A 21603-nucleotide genomic window follows, 5' to 3' on the forward strand; every position below is an offset into this window, starting at 1 on the left:
CAATATAGTTTACGAATTTAAGTGGCACTGTGATTGTCGGTACGTAGGAAGAACAACTCAGCGCTTGCAGGAACGTATCAAGCAACATATACCGCGCGTTATTAGACTACGTAGCCTACATTAAATTCCAAGAGATAGGCCGCTGAAACTGAAACTGACCTAAGAGTGTTGGAACACAATCAGGCCGTGGCCATGAACTCTGCCATTGGCAGGCATTTAGCTGAGCATGCTACTTGCGCCAATAACTATAGTGACGACAGATTCTCAATTTTGGGTAGAGGCCGCACACTTTTCCACTTGTCCGCGCTGGAATCGACATTCATTAAGATCCATCAACCACGCTTATGCCAGCAGAAGGAACGTTTGCTTCAGCTCAAAATTGGCCACTAGCTGCGCTCGCGGCTTGTCTGCACTTGATGTTGTTTTGATTCTATGACGTCACAATTGACTGTATGCAATGTAGTCATATGCAAGTTTTTGAAATTCTCTTTATCTCGACGATTACCCCTGAAGAGTGTTGGCTCGAAAAGCTTCGGGTTTTAGTATATTTCTAATATGAATATATTATTAAAATGTATATATAAGTTCTGTACCCCAAAAAGACTCTTCATTTCACTCTCCCATGCATTCAACTTCTGGTCTCGGATGCTGACTTTGTGCAGCGTGGCTTACTGTGTTTCTGGGTCTTTTCAAGACACTGTTAGTACAGCGGGATCAGCGATGAAGAGCCCAGATAAACCTCCGACACATATATAGAAACTAGCCCGAACAAGAGTTCGGACTAACCACCATTGGTGTCGCAGCGCAGTTGATTTACACTATAGAAATTAAACACACTTACACATTTACACACAGCGCCACTCGCCTCCCCTATGTGCACAATACATTCGTTCGCTATTTCTTATCTTTATTATTTTTGGCCTTATTAACGTTGAGACGGTGACGCTGAAACGCGGCGTATTATTTGTAATTATTTTTATTGACAAGATTGCTTGAATCTATGTGGAAATTTGCTGCGGTCTACTTAAGGGGGCGGCAGCACATGCTGCTACGCCATGCCACTACACCCACTTTCGAACCAGGCTTTTGATTACGTAAGAATCATAATGCACGAATATCATTCACTACGGCTGGTGCGAGACAAAGTTATTGTAAAAGCTACGATTAGTGGTACGGTGTCAAACAAGTGGGTCGCAATGACAAAAGTTAAGGAGCCATTGCACTTGAGTTTCCTATTAGGTTTTTATTTAAATTATTCCACATCAGAAAAGTACGAATTATTTACGATTTTCATCCACACTAATCCGTATTTTTATCCGAACTCATTCGCACCACGTTTGTCATCCGAACTGCAAATGGTTCCATCCGCGCATGTGCTTTCCATCCCACAGCTTGAAAAGCACTGTAGTAGACGCTTTTGTGTGCTCCATCAATGTAGCTGAATGGATGATCCGCGCGAGTCCCTAATGATCGTATCGCTGCACCTTGTATTCTATTTATTATTGTAATTCCATTAAATAGAACTGTCTCTACAACTACATGATCTCTGCTAATGAACCAGCTGCTAGCTACGTCGAATGAAATACCGATATTCAGTTTGGTCAATGATGCGTGACGTCAGCTGCTACCTATCTAGTATTATCTACTCGTCGGTGAGTATACCATATTTTATATGATGATGATGATAATGTAGAATGATAACCTTGTTGAAGTATTGCACCATGTTATTGCAACACGAACACCTGTCATCATGTTGCAACATCATTTCGCGATCATCTTTGAAAATAGGGTGCTGGTAATTGTTTGACACGAGTTGAACTTCAATTTTGTAAACTAATTCGAAAATGACTAATTGCGCAACATTAGTATTCGTTATGGTAAGTAATGATACGGTTCTTGCAAGATGTCAGTTGTCTGAGTTATCTTAGTAAGACTGTCAATTAAGAGCGTAATGATGGAGGTCATATAAATTTCAGTAATATTTGCTGATATGCATAGCTATTTGATCGAATATCAAGAGGTCAGAGGATCGTATTGAATGAAATGGTTGATCAAGCCTATGCACTTAGCAGCCAAATGTTCTCAGTACTTCACTTTTCCTCCCTCCAGGGTCTGTAGTACTGAATGCACAATAAGGGCCCTTGTCATTCGCCTATATAGTTTGTGTCAACAGAAGGAGCTCATGTATCATCTAAAAATAGTAGGTGACATGGATACTGAGCTATCTGTTCACCTCGATTATTTGAATGTTTACGCCATGACGGTGATGTTATATTTGGTGATATGATTGTTGACAATGTTATTTCCAATTCGCTAATACTAGTTGCTGACGATTGCCCCTGATGAGTGTCAGCCGAAAATATTCGGGTTTATATCAATATGACTATGTCAATCAATTTTGAATTGAAATCCAAATTTTAAAGTTTGGTCCATTGTTACAAAATCGACATCCAAATTTTACTTCAACCACTTTACTACTACGTATATTCCATGATTACATAGAAATACAGATCACATAGGCTATCTGAATATTACTTCAAATACTAATTTTAAAGATGTATCAATATGAACGGATGTTGCTCGCGATAACTGATCAAGAACACTCCACTCAAAAAATCCAAATCTGTAGGCCTATTCCAGATCCAAATTTTCCGGTGTTTGCACATTCTAAAAATCAATACAAAATCGATATCCAAATTTTGATATCACTCCCCAATATATGAACCACAGACATGTGTATAACGAGGACAGTGCATCGACAATAAGGACAGTACTTCTGGGTTCTAACCAAGCCACAAGGTTCCCAGTCACAAGTCAATCTCACTTTTATAGTCTTGACTCGAGTCAAGTCAAGTCGAGTCATTTTCAATTCACAACTGAATCAAGTCCGAGTCAGTGAGTAGAGGGTTGAGTCCGACTCATGATGTTTACTGTTCAGTTTTGAGTTCAATCCGGTCCAACCCACTTTTTCAACTCTGCAACTGTTTTTGGCCTTGTTTTCCAAGTATCAGGATTGATAGACAAAATACCAATAATGTGTTGACTTTACTATTCTTTGAAGTTACAATGAAATGCCTGTCTTCGCAGTCCTAGGCTCGAGTCATATGACTTGGTTCGTGTCATGCACAATGACTCGAGTACAAGTTGAGTCATTTACGCATTCAAAAAATGACTCAAGTCGAGTCACCAGAAAATTATGACTCGAGTCATTACAACCCCGCTGGCCGATGTAGTTTCTGATTGTGATACTCTTAATATTTCTCTTTTATTAGAAGCTATAGCTATTCTGCATTTGTCACGTAGATCCGTATATTTTGAACTCATTTAACAAATATATGTCTCCAGAGTCTTGTCTTAATTTACTACTCCAAACTACATGAGTACTTTTCAGACCACTCAATTCTAATTTTACTTCAAGAAGTTTTACAGGTCATGAAATTAAAGGACTTATTTCTACTGGTTTTGAAGTATCGCCAATGGTTACTTTGACTACTTTACTTGACCACTCTAAATAAATGACTGAATATTTTAATATGGAATTAAAATTTTTGAAAAATGATTGGTAGAGTCTTTAAAATTGAATTTCACGTACAAATTTACCTCAGTGTGGGATCAAGATACCATTGTCACAACTGATTATAGTGTGCTGAGCAGGGTTGTAACCATGTCATAAACCTCCGAGTCACAAGTCAATCTCACTTTTACACCTGACTCGAGTCAAGTCGAGTCATTTTCAATTCACCTCCGAGTTAAGACCGAATCCAAGTCAGCGAGCAGAGGGTCAAGTCCGAGTCATGGAATTATGACTCGAGTCTGAGTCCAAGTCATTGTGTTGACTGCTCAGTTTCCAGTTAAGGTATTGTTAAATCCACTTTTTATAACTCTGTTTGATGATATCGAATAGTTCTCATTTATAATATACTAATTTTCCTCATTTTCAGCAGTTTATGGTCGCATTTTCCAGTACCATTAGACGAAATCCCAATAGTGTGGTTACTTTTCTATTCTGCGAAATTACAATGTCGGTCTTGGCCATCCGAGTCCTGAATCATATGACTTGGTTCGAGTCATGCGCAATGACTCGAGTCCAAGTCGAGTCAATACACAGATTGACCCGAGTCGATGCGAGTCATTTCCTTATTTTGAGAAAATGTCTCGAGTCATCAGAAAATTGTGACTCGACTCGAGTCAATTTGTTTGACTTGTGCATGACTCGAGACTACGACGGCCAAGACAGAGATTTAATTGTAACTTCAAAGAATAGTAAAGGTACCACATTCTTTGAATTTGGTCTTTCAGTCCTGGTACTTGGAAAATTGGCTCCGAAACTGTTAAGACTGAGGAAAACTACTATATTGTAAATGCTAGCCATTCTATATCACTCGAGCAGAGCTGAAAAAGTGGTTTGAACTCACAACTGAACAGTGAACACTCGACCCGGTACTCACTGACTTGGATTCGGTGTTGAACTGAAAATGACTCGACTTGACTCGAGAGTCAAAACTATAACAGTATCACTATAACAGAGATTGACTTGTGACTTGGTTATAACCCTGTCGGGACACTTTCTTTTGTGAAATTATGGGCGGAGACCAGGGTTGGAACCAAGTCACAAGGCTCCGACTAACAAGTCAATCTCACTTTTTTAGTTTTGACTCGAGTCAAGTCGAGTCATTTTCAATTCGTCATCGAGTCAAGTCCGAGTCCAATTCATCGAGCAGAAATCCGAGTCATGGTATTATGACTCGAGTCCGAGTCCAAGTCATTGGGTTGACTGCTCACTGTGCTCAGTTTCTTGATAACGTTTTGTTAAACCCACTGTTATAACTCTGTTTGGTGATATCGAATGGTTCGCATTTCTAATATACTAATTTCCATTACTTTTGTTAGTTTCTGGTCGCATTTCCAAGTACCAGTACCAATAGACGAACTCCCAATAGAGTGGTTATATTTTACTACTCTTCGAAATTACAATGAAACGTCGCTTTTGGCCGTCTGAGTCTCGAGTCATATGACTTGGTTCGAGTCATGCGTAATGACTCGAGTCCAAGTCGAGTCAATACACATATTGACTCAAGTCGAGGCGAGTCCTTTCCGTATTTTGAGAAAATGACTCGAGTCATCAGAAAATCGTGACTCGAGTCGAGTCATTACAGCCCTGGCGAAGACCATAAAGTTTGATTGATTTACGAGTCGATTATACTATAACAAAGAAAATATTTTTGTGTCCTTTGAAAATAATTGCCGTATTTTGTTTGCTTATGCCAGTGTTGGGATGACTCGAGTCATGACTTGACACTCGAGTCACCTTTTTCGCATGACTTGACTTGACTCGAGTCACTTTGCTAAAATGACTTGACTTGACTTGGGGTATCAGAAATGTGGATTGACTCGTGACTCGGAGCAAAATTCACAAGTCAATTTCAAGTCATCAAGTAATCGGTGTCGACAAAAATCACTGTATCTTCCATATGATCAGATTGTTCGCGAAACGCTTGCGTAATCCGTGAGAGCGACCAATCATTCAATGACCGTGCGTTTCACTGAGCCTCGATTGTTCTCTCACAAATAAATTGACCGCACACGAAGTGATCGAAGCTTACAGCTTACGTTGTCGTAACTCAAGTAGTGAAGTAATAGAATATCAAAATGTATATTTCTGTTCTCTGTTCTTACCAAACCTCTTGTTTTATTGAAATTGAAGTTGAATATAGTTTATATAGTCCTCAACCACTGGCGCAGGCTGGAATGGTATCTTATTCATTTGTAAATGGATAATGTATTGCATCTTATATATTCGTTTCTCTATTCTGTATTTTGGCTGGTAACTATATAAACTGAGGATATGCAATTACGTAGTTTAACTTCTACGTATATGTGAGCGATACAGCGCCTTCTTGCTTGCGTATTTAACTCTATATTTGTCCATCGTTTCGGAATCAATGACCACTCCAACTGTATTTCAGACAGCTAGCAAATTGCGATGACGTATCATGCCTCATACATACTTCGAAAAGGCAACTTGACTTGAAATGTGACTTGACTCGTGACTTGACTCGAGTCACCACCAAAAATCGAGTGACTTGACTTGACTCGAGTCATCTTCGAAAATCGATTGACTTGACTTTACTCGAGTCAAAATTTGCAATGACTCGAAATGACTCGTGACTCGAAGGTAGTGACTCGATCCCAACACTGGCTTATGCCATAAAACGTTAAAAATCTTGATTATACCACCATAGCTTCTGGTACGTTTCACCGAGACTGCTTTATATTTCTATATTATGGGTCATTTATTGTCTAACCAACCAAGAAATAGATCTGGTATACATCAAGTACGATTAGCAGTTTTTGATCACGCGATTAGCATTCTCCTGGATTAGCTAAATTTTAAGATCGACGCCCTAAGTGTCACCACCTACTCGGCGTTGTATACTCAATTAATAGAGGCATTTACTCCTAGTTGCTGGCTCTGACTGCACAGATTACACACTGCAGAGATCCGGAGACAGTGCAAGAATTCAGTTTGGAGCAATGTAAAGAACTTGGTGTTTATCATGTTGCACATGGAGATCCATGGTGGTGTTGTAAATGCTCCGGTGGATTTTACAAAGCTGCTGATTGTGGGTGGGTGCTCTTATTGTGTAACTCGAAATTGCTTGCTAGCTCTTCATACTGCGAAGCGCCTAATGATCAGATATCATATTCCAGAGAACTGTTAATTATGTAGGCTGTATCGGTGGTTCTTGAATTTTTTTTCTCCAGCGCCCCCTTTCAAAAATTGCCTGGGTCTGGCGCCTTCTATTTTAAGGGCTGTAGTAAAAAAAACGATGGATAAGTGGTCGAAGTCCGGTTTCGGGTTGGGACTTCACTATTTGACCACTCGACTAATTAACGGTATAATTGTATGTGCTATTTTCGGGATCAAAGCATTTGGTTCGAGATCGATGTACAGATTGTACACATCCTGAATTCTCCTCTGCGATTAGCAATATTTGACAAGGTTAAGAACCACCGATGTATATGGTACTACCGTATCGCTATATGGTACTCGCTTCATGAGTAGGTCGGATTTTTGAATGAACATGTCCACCATAGCCAATTACATGACTTCCCAGCCGACGTAAACTTTCATTCATTTGAGTGACGGTGGAATTTTTTTGTATTATTTTTCATTGTACTCTACTGTTATAACTAGTATTCTGATGTACACCATGTAGCCTACATTGTACAGTATTCTGGAACTTGTCAACTTGATAAATCTCTGTTGTTACATTTTCATTTGGTTGAGGCTCTCTTTCACCCACCATATTTGGTTTCTGTTAGAGATGAATTTCTGACAAAAATCATGTCTGTTTGACGCCATGATCTTGTTTTGTACCTTTGCACGACATATGAACATGCGTCACAATGAGCAACGCCAGTTGAGCTTGGGGCACTTCAAAACTTACCCTGCCCTCAAGCATAACCCTGAAATTAACCCTTATATATATCCCAAACCCAAGCATAACCCTGAAATTAACCCTTATAGCCCTATATATCCTAACCTCAACCATAACCCTAACCCAACCCTGAATTCAACCCTAACCCAACCATAACCTGTGATTTAACCTGCATGCTCATCTGTCGCATGTCCAATTGTTGCATGCTGGAGTGTCACATGCTCATATATCCACGGACCGTTTTGGACATGTCAGATATTGTGTTCAGTAATTACTCTGCTGTGCTGTAACGTAGGGCTACCATCCACTTGGAAGTCAATTTTTAAAAGTTATGTCATCTCCATGTACAATATCAACTCGTTCAAATTTCCCAATGTTCCATTCATCCTTGCTCTATTTTTGATTCCAACGACATGACTTGTCTTTATACTTGTCTATCGCTGGTGTTGCAATGTAAGGTTGTAATTTTTTTTTCGGCCCGATTATTTTATATGGTGTTCAGACCACGCACTATCTCTGGGGCAGAGTGTGAGTAGTAAGGTTTTAGTTCCACTCTGCTGTTTTGTCACATATATGTATATTTCTTCATTTTCCTATCTTCTCTCGATGTCATAAGTCAAGGATAGTCGCATAATTTTAGTATGTGCACTATAAAGATTGTACACGGGAGGGTTTTCTAACTCGATGCTATTTTATTGGCATTTTCAGATTCGCATTGCCGAAGACTACAAACTGTGCAGTTTGTCCATTCGATCCACTTGATTCCAAGAACCAGACCTACACAACTGGCCCGAATAATTTGACGGAATGCCTTCGTTCGATGGATGAATCGCAATGCGGTAATGTGAGGAATGCATATTGGATGATTGGGTCACAAACAAAGCCAAGTTCGTGCGCATGTCTGGATGGATACTATGCAACACCAGAGGCGTTGATGGTTTATGGATGTAACAGACATAGTCCATGCGAACCTGGTAAGTCAATCATTGCTGTATAGAAAACTTTTGTGACACTCATCTACAAATAGACTGCAATCAATCTATCTGACGTGTGACTCAATTGACGTCTGAACGTATATAACGGTACCTGTAATTGTCTCAATAGAAAAGTGATTTTGTATTAGTACCTGTATATGATGTGAGAAATTAGTGTTCGAGTAACATTCTTACATATTGAAACATACATGTGAAATAGTGCATAACTCCTGGTCAGCTGGAGTGCTGGTAAATTCTTTTAGTTTTCCATGGCTTTCAAGACATGTCACTGGGATTAGTGGGATTTTACCTAATTTCACGTCAAACAAAACATTCTAGGCGAATAGTATATTTGGTTTCAATCATGAAAGAAATCGAAAATAGCATCTCCTATTTCGTGCATCTTCGTGGCTTGTGTTGACACAGTGTTGTTGAATTGGCTTGTTTACTTTGATTCTTGGTAGTGTCCTTACGCAAGTATGACAACATTGAAATTTCAACACGGCAATTGGACTAGCTGTATTATCAGCCCCACAATGGGTAACTCTGTTGACAAAAATATCAAACTTCTAAGATTGGTGATGAGCGCAACAATACAAGGAAATATACAAATTGATCCTTTCTGGTAATGACTCGAGTCTTACATGAATATATCAGTCAATATAATGATAACACTGGTCAACACATATTTTTAGGCGGACAAAGTAAGAGTGGTTCTGGGGGTTCTGAAGGGCATTGATTCTGAATATGACCTAAGTTTTTTCAAATTAGCCCTTGTATTGGAGATAACCCATGGGGCTATTTTGACCAAAATCTTCAATTTTTGCTGTAATGGCTGGATAGAAAATCAGCTCAGTCGCACTATAAAGTTTAGAAAATCAATCTACTTGTTCTTTTTACACACAAAAGACTTTTACATCAAAATACAGCAACAGCGCTATATTTAGGGGTATTAGATTTCACTTTCACGGATATCATGTACATAAATATACTCCAGTCATGTATATAAGTATTTAGTATTTACATAATATTATTCATTTGTTATAAGGCACAATTGTTTTTTGTACGATTTTTACCTGTAAGCAATTTAGTGCAGTTTCTCAAAAGGTTCCATCAATGGTCTGTTCTGATCTGTTTGTAGTTGGGTGCTATGTGATCAGTGATCCTATAAACAGTTTTATTTACGACATCTTAGGATAAATGCCACGCAGTGAGCTCCTTCCTAATATGAAATTGGAATCTTTCATCCGTATTCGAATCGGAAATCTATTTAAGATACCAGATTTAAGCTTCCCGTTTGATAGGGATACTATGGGTATACCCACTTTGTTGATTCAGCGGAAAATTATCCATTTACAAGTCTAAATAAATGAAACTCATGAGTATTGTAGTTAAGCTTTTCAAGGACAAATTTTATAGCTTTATGATTCTCTTTAGTCTTGGTAGAATGACCAATTGATACATGAGAATATGTATTGCCGTTGTGCAAAAGTACAATTTTTAGGCTTGACAAACTGCTTTTCTGACAAACAAATATTTCGCACCAGGTCATGTTAATATTGATTGAATGTCTGAGAATGACATGAGGGACGAGGGTTCTTCATAGTCAATTATCTATTTATGCGCAGTATAAAATTAGAAAAAAACTACGATTTTCTTCCTATTAAGTGAAATATTCAAGGGTAAATACAGTAGTTTTATGCTTTTTTAGGGGTATAAATATCTCCTGAACAAGAGCCAATCTGGAAAAACCAATGTGATATTCGTTATCAGCAACCTCGAAAACCCCAGAAACAGCTCTCAGATGTTCTGCCAAAATTTTTCATTTTGTTGACCAGTGTAATGATCTGTTAATGCAACTTCCCCCAACTGTAATCCCAGGAATTTAGATTGTCAGAGTAAAATTAATAAGCCTATTCCACCCATGCGAATGACGAAGGTGGTGCGAATGGTGCAAATGAAAATCCCGGATGAGTGCGAATGAAAATCGTAAATAATAATTGTTAATTTTTCTGACCTGGAATAATTCAAATAAACCTAATAGGAAATTCAAGGGCAGTGTGTTGCGACGCAATTGTAAAAACTTGTTTAACTTACGACGCACCACTAATCGTAGCTCTCACAAGCCGTAGTGAATTAATATTTTCGCCCTATAATCATTACGTAACCAAAAGCCTGGTCTGGAAGCTTGTGTAGTGGCAGACATGGAGTATATCAGCCCGTCTGAGCCTGCGACAGGCTGAAAAAATGACGTCAAATTGACTTTCTGCTTTCTTTCGCTAAACAATCATCATACTTTCATAGTAACTGTTCGATTAGTGCGAGGCACGAGGATAGTAGTAAATACCATAATTACAGACTCAAATTTGCAAGTTACTGTAACGCAAATTTTTACCCCTTCAAGGTTTATTAAAGTATGGACCGCCAAGGGTATAATTTTGGGTTGACATAGTGCCAGAGCTATCTGTTAATATGTAATATTTTTGAATTTATTGCAAACAATCCTGCGATAGATTTTACAAATCAAAGGTCACGGTGTTGGGCACTGTGGCCAATAAGCGAGACACGCAGAAAATATGGCTTTATCATGAGAATTCATGATAAGATTTTTCCAGCTGGTTTTTCTGGAAAACAGGGCCGAAGACCGTTGAGATGAACTAGTGTAAGGACTAGGGATGTGCAACGAACGAGTTCAGGTCTATGAGACTCATTCGTTTCGAGGCCAACCCCTTCTGCGTCGAGTAACACGAAGACGTAAAGTTTTGGCCAACAAACCGCTGATAAAATACGGTGCCAAAACATAAGCGTCGACAAACCCTTGGCCAAAATGACCGATGCTGGATGGCCAAACCATTTGATATGGATAGGATATGCTCCGTTGTCAGCACGGAATAGTCCCGTTCTTGCAATCTGAGTAGACAGTAGTACAACTGCGACACGCAGAGGAATTTAAGTCAACCTAATTTGAAATCGCGCGCGTCAGACATCATTTGTAGAGTTGTGTTGGATAGAATTGTGGTGTGCGCGTTCTGTATGTCATACATGTCCGTAAAATTGTAGCATACTACTGTAATATTAAAAATGAATTCCTTTTCATGGGTGAGGATCGGGTCGGGAGATGCCACAAAAACTCAGATTTTGGTGGTAGTCTAAAAAGCTGCTTTAACTTTATCAAACTGTTATGAATTCTCAATTTAGATTGAGCTAAAGAGCAGAACACACGGTATCGTGAGTTTATTTGCTTTTCCCACATACTCGCGAGACAGAAAATGGGAAATCGAAAAACAAGTTGGAGCAGCGTATCATGAGGTAGCGAGCTCTGATGTGCCTAAGCTCCATGATCGTTTGGACCTTATGTTCCAAAGACACAAGGCAAAAGCCTCAATACAAACATGTGGGTTTTTCACCCTTTCGACATGCTGGAGCCTCTTAGACCTTTTTGTCAGCTCTCAAAATCGATCTCCTCCAGCAAGCATTTTTCACCAGTGAAAAGTACGTTATATTTTGGATAGTAGTGCAGAACAGATTTTAAGACCTGACCATCCAAGCACTAGTAGTCGTTCTTGTACAAAACCCAACAACTTGTTTGGCCGAGAAGGGTTCTAGGGAAATAATTGAAATCAAAACGTGCGAAAATAGTAGCCATTTTAATGAGACACTTGACAGCTTAAGATAGGCTACATAGTAGCCAATTTGTTGCACATCTGAACAAATATGTAAATGTTGTATTTCCATCTTCTTTTTGTATTACAATTTTCGGTTAGTTTGTGCGAATGAAATTTATTTTACAAAAGAAGTGCGAATGAAGCTCGAAAAGGTTGAAAAGCACTGCATTACACCATTCAGGGTTTGAGCCTGCGGTACTTGGCAATGAAACGGCAAATAGTCTATGCAAAAAATGCTCGCCGGGAACATTCTCCAATGTTTCGTCACCGACTGACATTTGCAGACCTCATTCCGGGTAAGAAAATGCAGTTTTGTCACCTGAAATATAATTTCATCCACACTAAATCTGGAACAGTTGCCAGAGCGACGAAAGGTTGGAAGAAGTGGGTACCAAAACGACTGATACCATTTGTTCTAAAGCAGAAAAGCTAAGAGACCGGGGTAAGAAATTCTAGTTGTTGTTCTTCTGTTATCAGTAAGGCGAATTTTTTACCTAAAATACGGCAGTTGACCAAAAATCAAAATTTTGACATCTTTTACCTGAAATTTTGCCCTCATATATGTAAATTGGGTGTTTTCACATATAATATTAGAATTGTAGCCGACTACTTATCTTCATTTGTGTTTGTAACTGTCTGTGGTTACGAAGCAGTTTGGCCCGAAAACCTTTTTGACTTAAAAAGTTCTACATGTTTTCAGCAAGGTTCTCATACATAGTTCGTAGAGGCTACAGTTTGATTTTCTGGCGTGTTTGGCTGTTAAATAGAGCTGAAATGAAGGTTGAACCTGGCCGTATTGGTTGCAATTGTCCAGATGTTGTTGGTAAGTATTTCTACTTTTTCGGAGACCATTTATCACGGAAACCGAGCATATTTTCCAAATTCGCACCTATTTAACCGGCTGGCACCGGCGTTTTTTCCGAAAAATTTTGCCTCAGTTTACAAAACTCTAAAACACGACCTCAATGGCATGCGAAACGAACAAGCAATATATCGTTGGATTCAGAATTTCAACGCCTAACCAACTATGCCACAAAGCTAGACGAGAGCAAGGCAACCGAGCTTGTATATAATCAAGAAGATGAGATAACCTTGATGTAAAAATGGACAAGTTTTGGTTACTTCCTTATGGAGTCTACAATGTATATCTGATGCGAATAAGTACGTGTTATTCACTGCTGCACAGATGTTTTCTTTCAAACAAGCCATGAGTGACCGCTTTTGCTCAACTAATTCGATCGATACTATCAACACATGGTAAAGCGTTTCAACTTTAACACGCAGTCTGAGAGGGTAACGTGCGGGCCACATTACAATATATATACTAGAATATGACTATCTGCCGATAAATGTGAGTGGGCTGGCTTGAGTGTTCCCCGTGGGCACAACTTTGGACAGCGCTGGGTTGATAGATATCATATTTCACATACAAGCTGAGTTGGTCGAAGTAGTTGATGTTTTACGAAGTAACACAATGAAATTGTACTCAATTAGATGTTGATGTACTTGTGTAAGTACGGTAGTTTCAAAGAGTAAATTTGGTTGAAGGGTCACATATTTTTACCAGTAAATAGAAAACTACCGTACTATCATAATTTCAGAATGAATCCTAGTGACTAACTCAAAATGACTAATGACACCAGCAAATAGGTGCAATTTTTGATAATAAATCAGTTACCGTGATACAGAAGCTGTTTCGAACCCTCGTTATGGTAATAAGTGATGCAAACATTCAAAATACTCTCTACTTCATAAAATTCAATGTGTTGGGACTTGGAAGTTGTTTTACCTAAAAAGTGTAGAGGTGGAAGTATGAGAATTTTTTTATGTCTATAGGACCTGTTGGGTTACTGTTCGCTATAATATAAAGTCCAGAGTCTGCATATCTTTAGAGCTGACGGCCTGACGCCACACATTTACTTGCTCATTCAACAGCTTACTATAATATTATATTACTTTTTCAATCAGGAAGTAAACCAAACTGGACCATCATCGTCATCATCCCAGTATCTGCCACGATACTGCTGATGGGAATTTGTTCTGCAATTTTCTGCTATTGTAAAAGAAAACGTGAGTAGTATTAGTGGCTCTTTTGACGATGAAATATGGCTCTATTATAAATTTCTGATATGACACTCCAATCCCATCTTACTTATAAATATTATCGTAAGCTTTTGGGGATGTTTCCTGCCGGCCAGAATCAGTATTCTTTGGTAGCTGAGAATAGAACTGTGATCTCTCATTCTTTTCACTTCAAGGACAGTCACAAAACTGAAATCCCACATTCAATTCAGTTGTCAGACTGTTTGTTGGTCACCATTTGTGATTTCAGAACCTCTACCGGTAATTTTACGGGTTTTGCTAACCTAATCAGCTGTCCAGTGTTTAGTGATTTCAACAACTGGTGTATAGTTGGTGCTTAAATAAAACACTACTGGTATTCTACGTCAAGATGCAAGATGCATGAACAGTGAATATCTTTTCTAGGTCGTCCTTGTTGCGAACCAGATAGTCAAAGTGTCAATTACGAAGAAGGTCGGCCTTCTTCAAACAACAAAACCTCGCCACTCGAGGCACACGAAAGTAAGTGGAGTGATGATCATTTGCTGCATGCACTACGCGGTGTTGTAACCGAGTCGTAAGGTTCCGAGTCACAAGTCAATCTCACTTCTATAGTTTTGACTCGAGTCATTTTCAACTCAACACCGAGTCAAGTCCGAGTCCAAGTCGTCGAGTCGAGGATCGAGTCCGAGTCATAGTATTGACTGTTCAGTGTTCAGTTTCGGGTTAAAGTCTTGTTAAATCCACTTTTTACAACTCTATTTGGTGATATCGAATGCTTCTCGTTTATAACATTCTAATTTTTCTCACTTTTTACAGTTTCTAGTCGCATTTTCAAGTACCAGTACTAATAGACGAAATACCAGTAGTGTCGTAAGTTTACTGTTCTTTGAAATTACAATGAAATGTCAGTCTTGGCGATCCCTGCCTCGAGTCATATGACTAGGTCCGAGTCATGCACAATGACTCGAGTGCAAGTCGAATGAATACACAGATTGACTCTGAATGTCAATTCGACTCCTTTCCGTATTTTGAGAAAATGACTCGAGTCAAGTCGAGTCTTTACAACCCTGACGCTACGTCACAGTGAAGGTTATTTCAAAAGCACCAAATGTAACTCAAGTGTATCATGGAGAGGTGGTCTGTGACAACCTTACACATCTTAGCCATTATCGCAGATCAGGGGTTCTCAACCTTTACTAGCCTGCAGGACGTCACTCACTCTGATCTGCAAGCCTTCGGGAGCCCTCAATGTTCCCTGAGTCATAAAACAAAAAGCTACCACCATACACACAGGGTTGTAAGGGCTCGAGTCGCGATTTTTCGGTGACTCGAGTCATTTTCTCAAATGTGTAAAATGACCAGACTCTAATCAATTTTTGTATTGAATCGGCTTGTACTCGAGTCATTGTGCATGACTCGAACCAAGTCATATGACTCGAGACTTGAAGAATAGTAAAGTTACCACACCATTGGTATTTCGTCTGTCGGTCCTGATACTTTGAAAATAGAGCCAGAAAATGTTAAGACTGAGGAAAATTAGTATATTGTGAATGCGAGCCATTCCATATCACTCGAGTAGAGTTAAAATAAAGTGGGTTAAACCGGATTGAACTGAAAACCTTACAATGAACATTATGACTTGGACTCGGACTCGAGTCAAACCACTATGACTCAGACTCCACCCTCTAACAACTGACTTGGACTCGGACTTGACTCTGTGGTGAATTGGAAATGACTCGACTTGACCCGAGTCAAAACTATAAAAGCGAGATTGACTTGTGGTGGGGAACCTTGTGACTTGGTTACAACCCTGATGCGGGGCTTCACTTTTGAAAAGTGTATCGTATCGTTCGCAACAGCGTGATACCAATTGCTTGATTACAAATGATCTTATATGTATATTGGAGATTGTGTTCCATAGAACCAGGGTTACCTTATTTTGGAATCGGGAGGGGAGGACACTTTTTCAAAATTTTCAGACTTAGAATACTGGAGGGAAATCCGCAAAAATGGTAAATTTTCCACAACATTGTGGTTGGTTGACTAAAAAAAGGTTGTCACTTTCGTTCGAACCATGAATTTCCTATTTATCGTCATTTATGCCTATTTTCACTTGAATCTATCCACTATCTTAGCTCGGATGACAAATCCTCCTAAAGGAAGACGCATGGTAACCCTACATAGAACACCAGTTAAGAACCGCTATCGCAGATGCGTATTTGGAGTTGGACACGATACAACATCATATGTTATGGATATGTTGATTGTTGATCCAAATCCAAATAAAATCATTTTCAACCCCTTCTTTCGTCGACCCTGAGTGACGAACGCTGTGAATTTATCCCAGCATTACCTACAATATTTACCAGGCCCTGGGAAGATGCCAGTACCATCTTCGGATCCATTGCTACCAAGCAAACCAGAGGCTCCGCCCAGCGCTGACAGCACAGAAACGCAATGCCTTATTGAGAATGAACAGAATGCACCACTTGGAAGCGGAACTGCTACTGACGTAGATGGACCAGTGAGTATTCCGCCCAAGTCTCTGTTGCTCGATTCAATTTAATAACGAATAAATATTTCTATGGCCCTCTTTCGTGAAACCTGTAACCTGAGTCTAGAATTTCGAATCGTTATCAACGATATCACATTTTCATCTATAAAGCCGATATCAAAATGTGACATTTTGAACCTACTTATGAGTAGTTTGAACATTATATCCCATAGAAACTTCGTTTATTTACAACCAAACTCTTGCTCAGTGGTCGGGAACCTTTTTCGTCAGAAGAGCCATGTTGGCCCTATATTTTCCATTTTAACTCACAACGAGCCATACATGTCAAGCAATCGTTACGTCACAATTGAAAATTCGTGACGTCATGGTAGTACTAATTCGAACTCACTACATGGGATTGGTCGTGGGCGCAATATCCTCTCTGTAAAAACTCGTAGGCTAATAATCATACTGTGATAACGCAATTTATCATAAATAGCTCAGAATTTATACTAACAGATATCAATCTAATATAACTATAGCACTGATTCCAAAAATCCAAATATTGATCGACTTCTCAATCCTCAAAGTATTCGGCGGTAACATAAATGTTGCACTACGCGCCTACATTTTAACAGCAGTACTGGAAAGCTACTCAGTGAGTATTACTCACCAATGAAGAATGTGGATAGCGAAGCGTTCTTTGTAATTTGGATTTGTAGTCGGAATGTCACTTCCCAGGCAGTTCATTTCTCGGCGGAGATCATGAATACAATGTTTATTCAAAAGACGTCTCCATGTCTGCTTATCTCTATGATCGACCAACGTATGGTGCAATCCAGGATTACGCAGCGTGCAATGTGGCGTGGGGTACATCGAATTCGCGTGGGATATTGGTCGCTGGCGCCGCAGCTACATAAATTTGAGGATTTTGTAAAGGGGTACGAGCATTTAACCCTGGATACGCCACTGTCTAGAACTCTCAAATACATGTTTATGCTGCCACGAGAATAATTATTCTGTCCGTTATGAAAATTTACTAACAAGTTGATACAATTTCGGTAGAATTAAGAACAAAATTAAAAATATGTCAAAGAGCCATACGTAACACCCAAAAGAGCCATATATGGCTCGCGAGCCATAGGTTTCCGACCACTGCTCTAGCTAATGAAAAAAACAGTAGCCTACTAACCCTACTTTCAATCCAACGTTCATATATTGATGTGTGGAAAGCAAAGTTTTTCACTCAAAGGGAATTACTATAGTCCTAAACAATCAAACAGTACCAAAGACCCTCTCACTTGGAGCAGTTATTGAAATAATGAATTGAGTTGACATGCCGATAAATATCCATTAGAGTGGGCTTGTGCTGAGATTTACATGGAGATGGATGTTAGTTGGGCTCAATCACAATCACAGTCATATCTAGGTCTGTTTATGACTACATTCTGTAAGAGATATAATCAACATTTATTGATTCAATTGCTAAAAATTTATGAGCAATCTGTGTTTATGAAGGTCTACTATTTATTTTCATTTTCATTGGACAATGATAAATACCATAGACCGGAGTTTTTGAACTCACTCAGGGTATGCTTTTCGTGGGCCAGGGCAAGTTCCAGTTCTAGGGATATAGATAAGCTGAAAGCATTGTAAGTATTTTTAAATGAAGTGTTGTACCCAACTGTTACCTTGTCAACTGTTGCTCGGTGACTGGTCATGGTCAACCAGTAGCCTGAAACCTACACTTTCCACCGATAACTGATATTACTGATATTTGGGCATGACCTAATACGAGCTTGTTATCCGCAGAATTGCCTTCTGACGAACTTTTGACTTACCGTATATATCCCTTTGGGTTTTAATTTTTACATGCAGTTCAGCCTTTGGCTAGTATATAAAGTCACTTCTACTGTTATTATTTGCGCATACAATACTACCACTTGATTGGAATTCCTGCATTACATTGTTTAAGCAACCCGTTGATCCTATTTTGTCAGGTCTCCAAAAAAGAGAATAGGTGGAAGAATACAAAGTGTGCTGCTAATAATAATGCTAAGGAATCTCATAGAAGCGAGGAGATTTGTAAAATAAACCCAGGGAATACTGTGGAATATATTGGAGAACATTTCCATGATCCTGTGAATAAGGTTTGTGGCACTTCGTATGTTATAAGTATACCATTTAGTGTTATGTTGGCTTCTATTTTTATATGGTGCACAAACTCCTTATGTTACCACAAGCTTTGTTGGCGTGTTTTGATAAAAGTGTCATTTGCGTAGCTTGTTACTGCCGCTGGCAAATATTTGACTTCTAGGGTGTAGTGATTGCGATTTTTTCAAGCTGATTAGCTGTAGTCTTTGACTTCTATATATCATAACTTCTGCTATTATTATTTGTGCATAAAAACACTCTAACGTCACGTCGACTCCTGTATCACATAATAACAGAGACCTGTCGATATTATTTTATCAGGTCTCAGAAACGGAGAATAGCGTGATGAATAAACCATGTGGTGCTACAAAGGAATCTAGTCAAAGTGATGGCGTTGGTGAAATAAATCCATGGAATATTGTGGAATACATTAGAGAGTATTGTGATAATTCTGTAGCTGACGATAAGGTACGTAGAGTTGGTATATTATTGTGTGCCGTTTATTATAATACATTGTCTTGTCTTCAGGATAGGAGATTGCTTGCCTTCGGTGGATGGGAAGAAATAATTAAAAAATTACAGTACGATTCACGAATAGGTAACGTATTCGTTGTCTTTTCTAATGAAATGCGATTTTTCAAGCTTATCTCTTATTACAGGCCATAAGATTATATTGAGTTGGAAGAAATTTAAAAGCGATCTCCTAAGGCCGATCATTAGACAATATGTGAATGAATTGGATGTATCTGATATAGAGGATGGTGAGTATCTCCTTCAAGCGTACAACTAGGGCTTGCCCGGAAACATGTTTTATTTCTATTTCTGTTTGCTCTCGCAGATTATCGGACCAAGGGAGTAAAAGAGATACGCCATCAATGGATTCTCCATATCTGTAGCGCGTACGGAACTCTACTGACTCCGGATAAGCTTTTGCAAACAGCCTTTGATAAAAAGTGCTTTGGAGATGCTCTCACGAGTGCCTTTATTGGCATCGCTGTGAAGCAGTTGGAGTTGTAGATTGAGGATTTCGCATTGACAGAGTTACCTCTTAATCGTTAATTAGCCCAAGCTTGCGAAGTACTGACGAGGTGACCCGATGGTGACAAGTCAAATTAATTACACATTGGAAGGTTTTTCACTATTGAGGATTGAGGAATTGATGAATTTTGTGACGTTGGTTTCTGTTGATGTTAAGCCAGTAAGAAGGCCCGTTTGTCCCTTATTGAAAACATATTGTTTTATAATGTTTTTGTATGATGAATTATTTTAGACAAATTGTGCATTTACTAGTTTTATGCTGTGTTTCCTAACTTTTTTCGCGCTAGTGCCCTTGATATTTTTCGTACCTGCTGCTCCTTGCCAGGCCGCCACCTTGCCCTGGTCCTTAGCCCCCATATGGTAGGGTTACCTTATTTTGGGAATCTGAAAAGAGGACACCTTTTTAAAATTTCCAGACTTACATTACCGGAGTAAATTCCGGAGAAATTGGTAAATTTATTGCAAGATTGTAGTTGAGGTCATTTTTCCGACTTGACTCCAGAAATGCACACTTTCATTGAATTTCCGTTGGTCGACTAAAAACAGATAAACTCACTGGTTTAACTCCCTAAAGACCCACCGGAAAGTCACTTCAGTACTGATTTCCTATATCTCAGTTGCATTTTAACATACTTTTCACCTAAATTATCCAAAAAAGAGGACAAATTCTCAAAAAAGAGGACATTAGGGCGTCCTCCGAGGCCACTTTCAAAAATGTTAAAAAAGAGGACGTATGGTAACCCTACCATATGAGGTTCAACACAACTTGCAATAGGCGCCATTTCATCACTTCCCTTCGAGCAAAGCACAAGATTCACAACAAACACGCTCTTTCCGTATCCAATGAAGCCCGGGATTACGCAATCCGTGGATACAACACTAATGTAGTATTTCGTACCCCCAAATGTCCATGCACCCCTAGTTATTTTTCAGTTTCCTTGTGCAACATGAAGACAACTTGGTCAAGTAGACTGATAGTTATTTATCTTTTAGTATGTCAATCATTGATGGCTGCCTGAGTACATTTCGGGGTAAAGTCGCGCAGCTATATCTTTGACCAAAACTTCATGTTGTGAAGATATAAGATGGGTTTTGTTCCAGAGTGCAGGAACCAAATTTTACTAGCTGGATTCCGCTACAAAATTATAGAATATTTCGTGAAAAAGTTTTTCCATTGATTAGGGAACGCTGAAAAAAAATGTGGCCAGAACTCAAAGATTTGTCGAAATTTGTTCACTTGAAAGTTCATAGCACTGTGCAGCAGCGGTTCTTGCACTTTTCATACCGCGTCCCAAATTTGCGTTTTAATGGTATGGCGATACGTATTTACGCGCGTGTAGACAACAGTTATGCACAACAACGCATTGCTATGAAGCATGTCTGACGCACGCGATTTGAAATTGGGGCTGCATTATTTTCATTTATGGGTCTCATTTGTACTAGTGTCTGCTAAGATTGCAAGGATGGGACTATTCACTGTAGGGATGGTGTGAACGTGAGGTTCACGTTCGCGTTCTGTGTGTGAACCTCACAAATTTAAAGGTTCTCGTTCACAAACGAACCTTGGTAGGTTCTGCACTGTGAACCTTTTTCATATATTGCAATTTTCACTTCATTATAACATCATTGGTTGAAATTTATTGCATTTCAACTGCGAGCAACTCTATTATTGGCGCTGGCAGCATAGAAAAATCAATACTAAACGAGTATGCACCCTGAAAATTTCAAAACTTTTACTTGTTTTGTTATAAAAGTTTGCTCGCAATATCCAG

The 21603-nt window shown here is 39.1% G+C and overlaps 1 protein-coding gene across 3 annotated transcripts; it reads left to right on the top strand.

Moving 5' to 3' along the window:
- Window positions 1-1700: 1700 nt before the first annotated feature.
- LOC145435977 (uncharacterized) lies at window positions 1701-21603 on the top strand. Of its 3 annotated transcripts, XM_080313263.1 has the most exons (14): window positions 1701-1877; window positions 6464-6627; window positions 8151-8416; window positions 12263-12377; window positions 12438-12523; window positions 12782-12904; window positions 14050-14151; window positions 14569-14664; window positions 16515-16669; window positions 18640-18789; window positions 19115-19261; window positions 19322-19391; window positions 19453-19554; window positions 19632-21603. In XM_080313263.1, exons 1-14 carry the CDS (start codon window positions 1845-1847, stop codon window positions 19808-19810), a joined length of 1788 nt encoding a protein of 595 aa, XP_080169389.1. In that variant the 5' UTR covers window positions 1701-1844; the 3' UTR covers window positions 19811-21603. The 3 variants fall into 3 exon arrangements, 2 of the variants coding, with proteins under 2 accessions (XP_080169389.1, XP_080169390.1); XR_013914119.1 differs by lacking the exon at window positions 19322-19391 and having other exon boundaries at window positions 19632-19700; XM_080313264.1 differs by lacking the exon at window positions 12782-12904.

This window comes from Botryllus schlosseri, chromosome 3, assembly GCF_051294905.1.
Source record: "Botryllus schlosseri isolate E-star chromosome 3, Bs_hap1, whole genome shotgun sequence".
NCBI classification, from domain to species: domain Eukaryota; kingdom Metazoa; phylum Chordata; class Ascidiacea; order Stolidobranchia; family Styelidae; genus Botryllus; species Botryllus schlosseri.

Excerpts from the sequence above, each read along its gene's own strand:
- LOC145435977 (XM_080313263.1), top strand. The coding sequence starts at position 1,845 with ATGACTAATTGCGCAACATTAGTATTCGTTATG. Across the intron at positions 12,905-14,049 it reads CAATTGTCCAGATGTTGTTG|GAAGTAAACCAAACTGGACC; the intron begins GTAAGTATTTCT and ends TTTTTCAATCAG. Across the intron at positions 19,555-19,631 it reads TGTATCTGATATAGAGGATG|ATTATCGGACCAAGGGAGTA; the intron begins GTGAGTATCTCC and ends TTGCTCTCGCAG.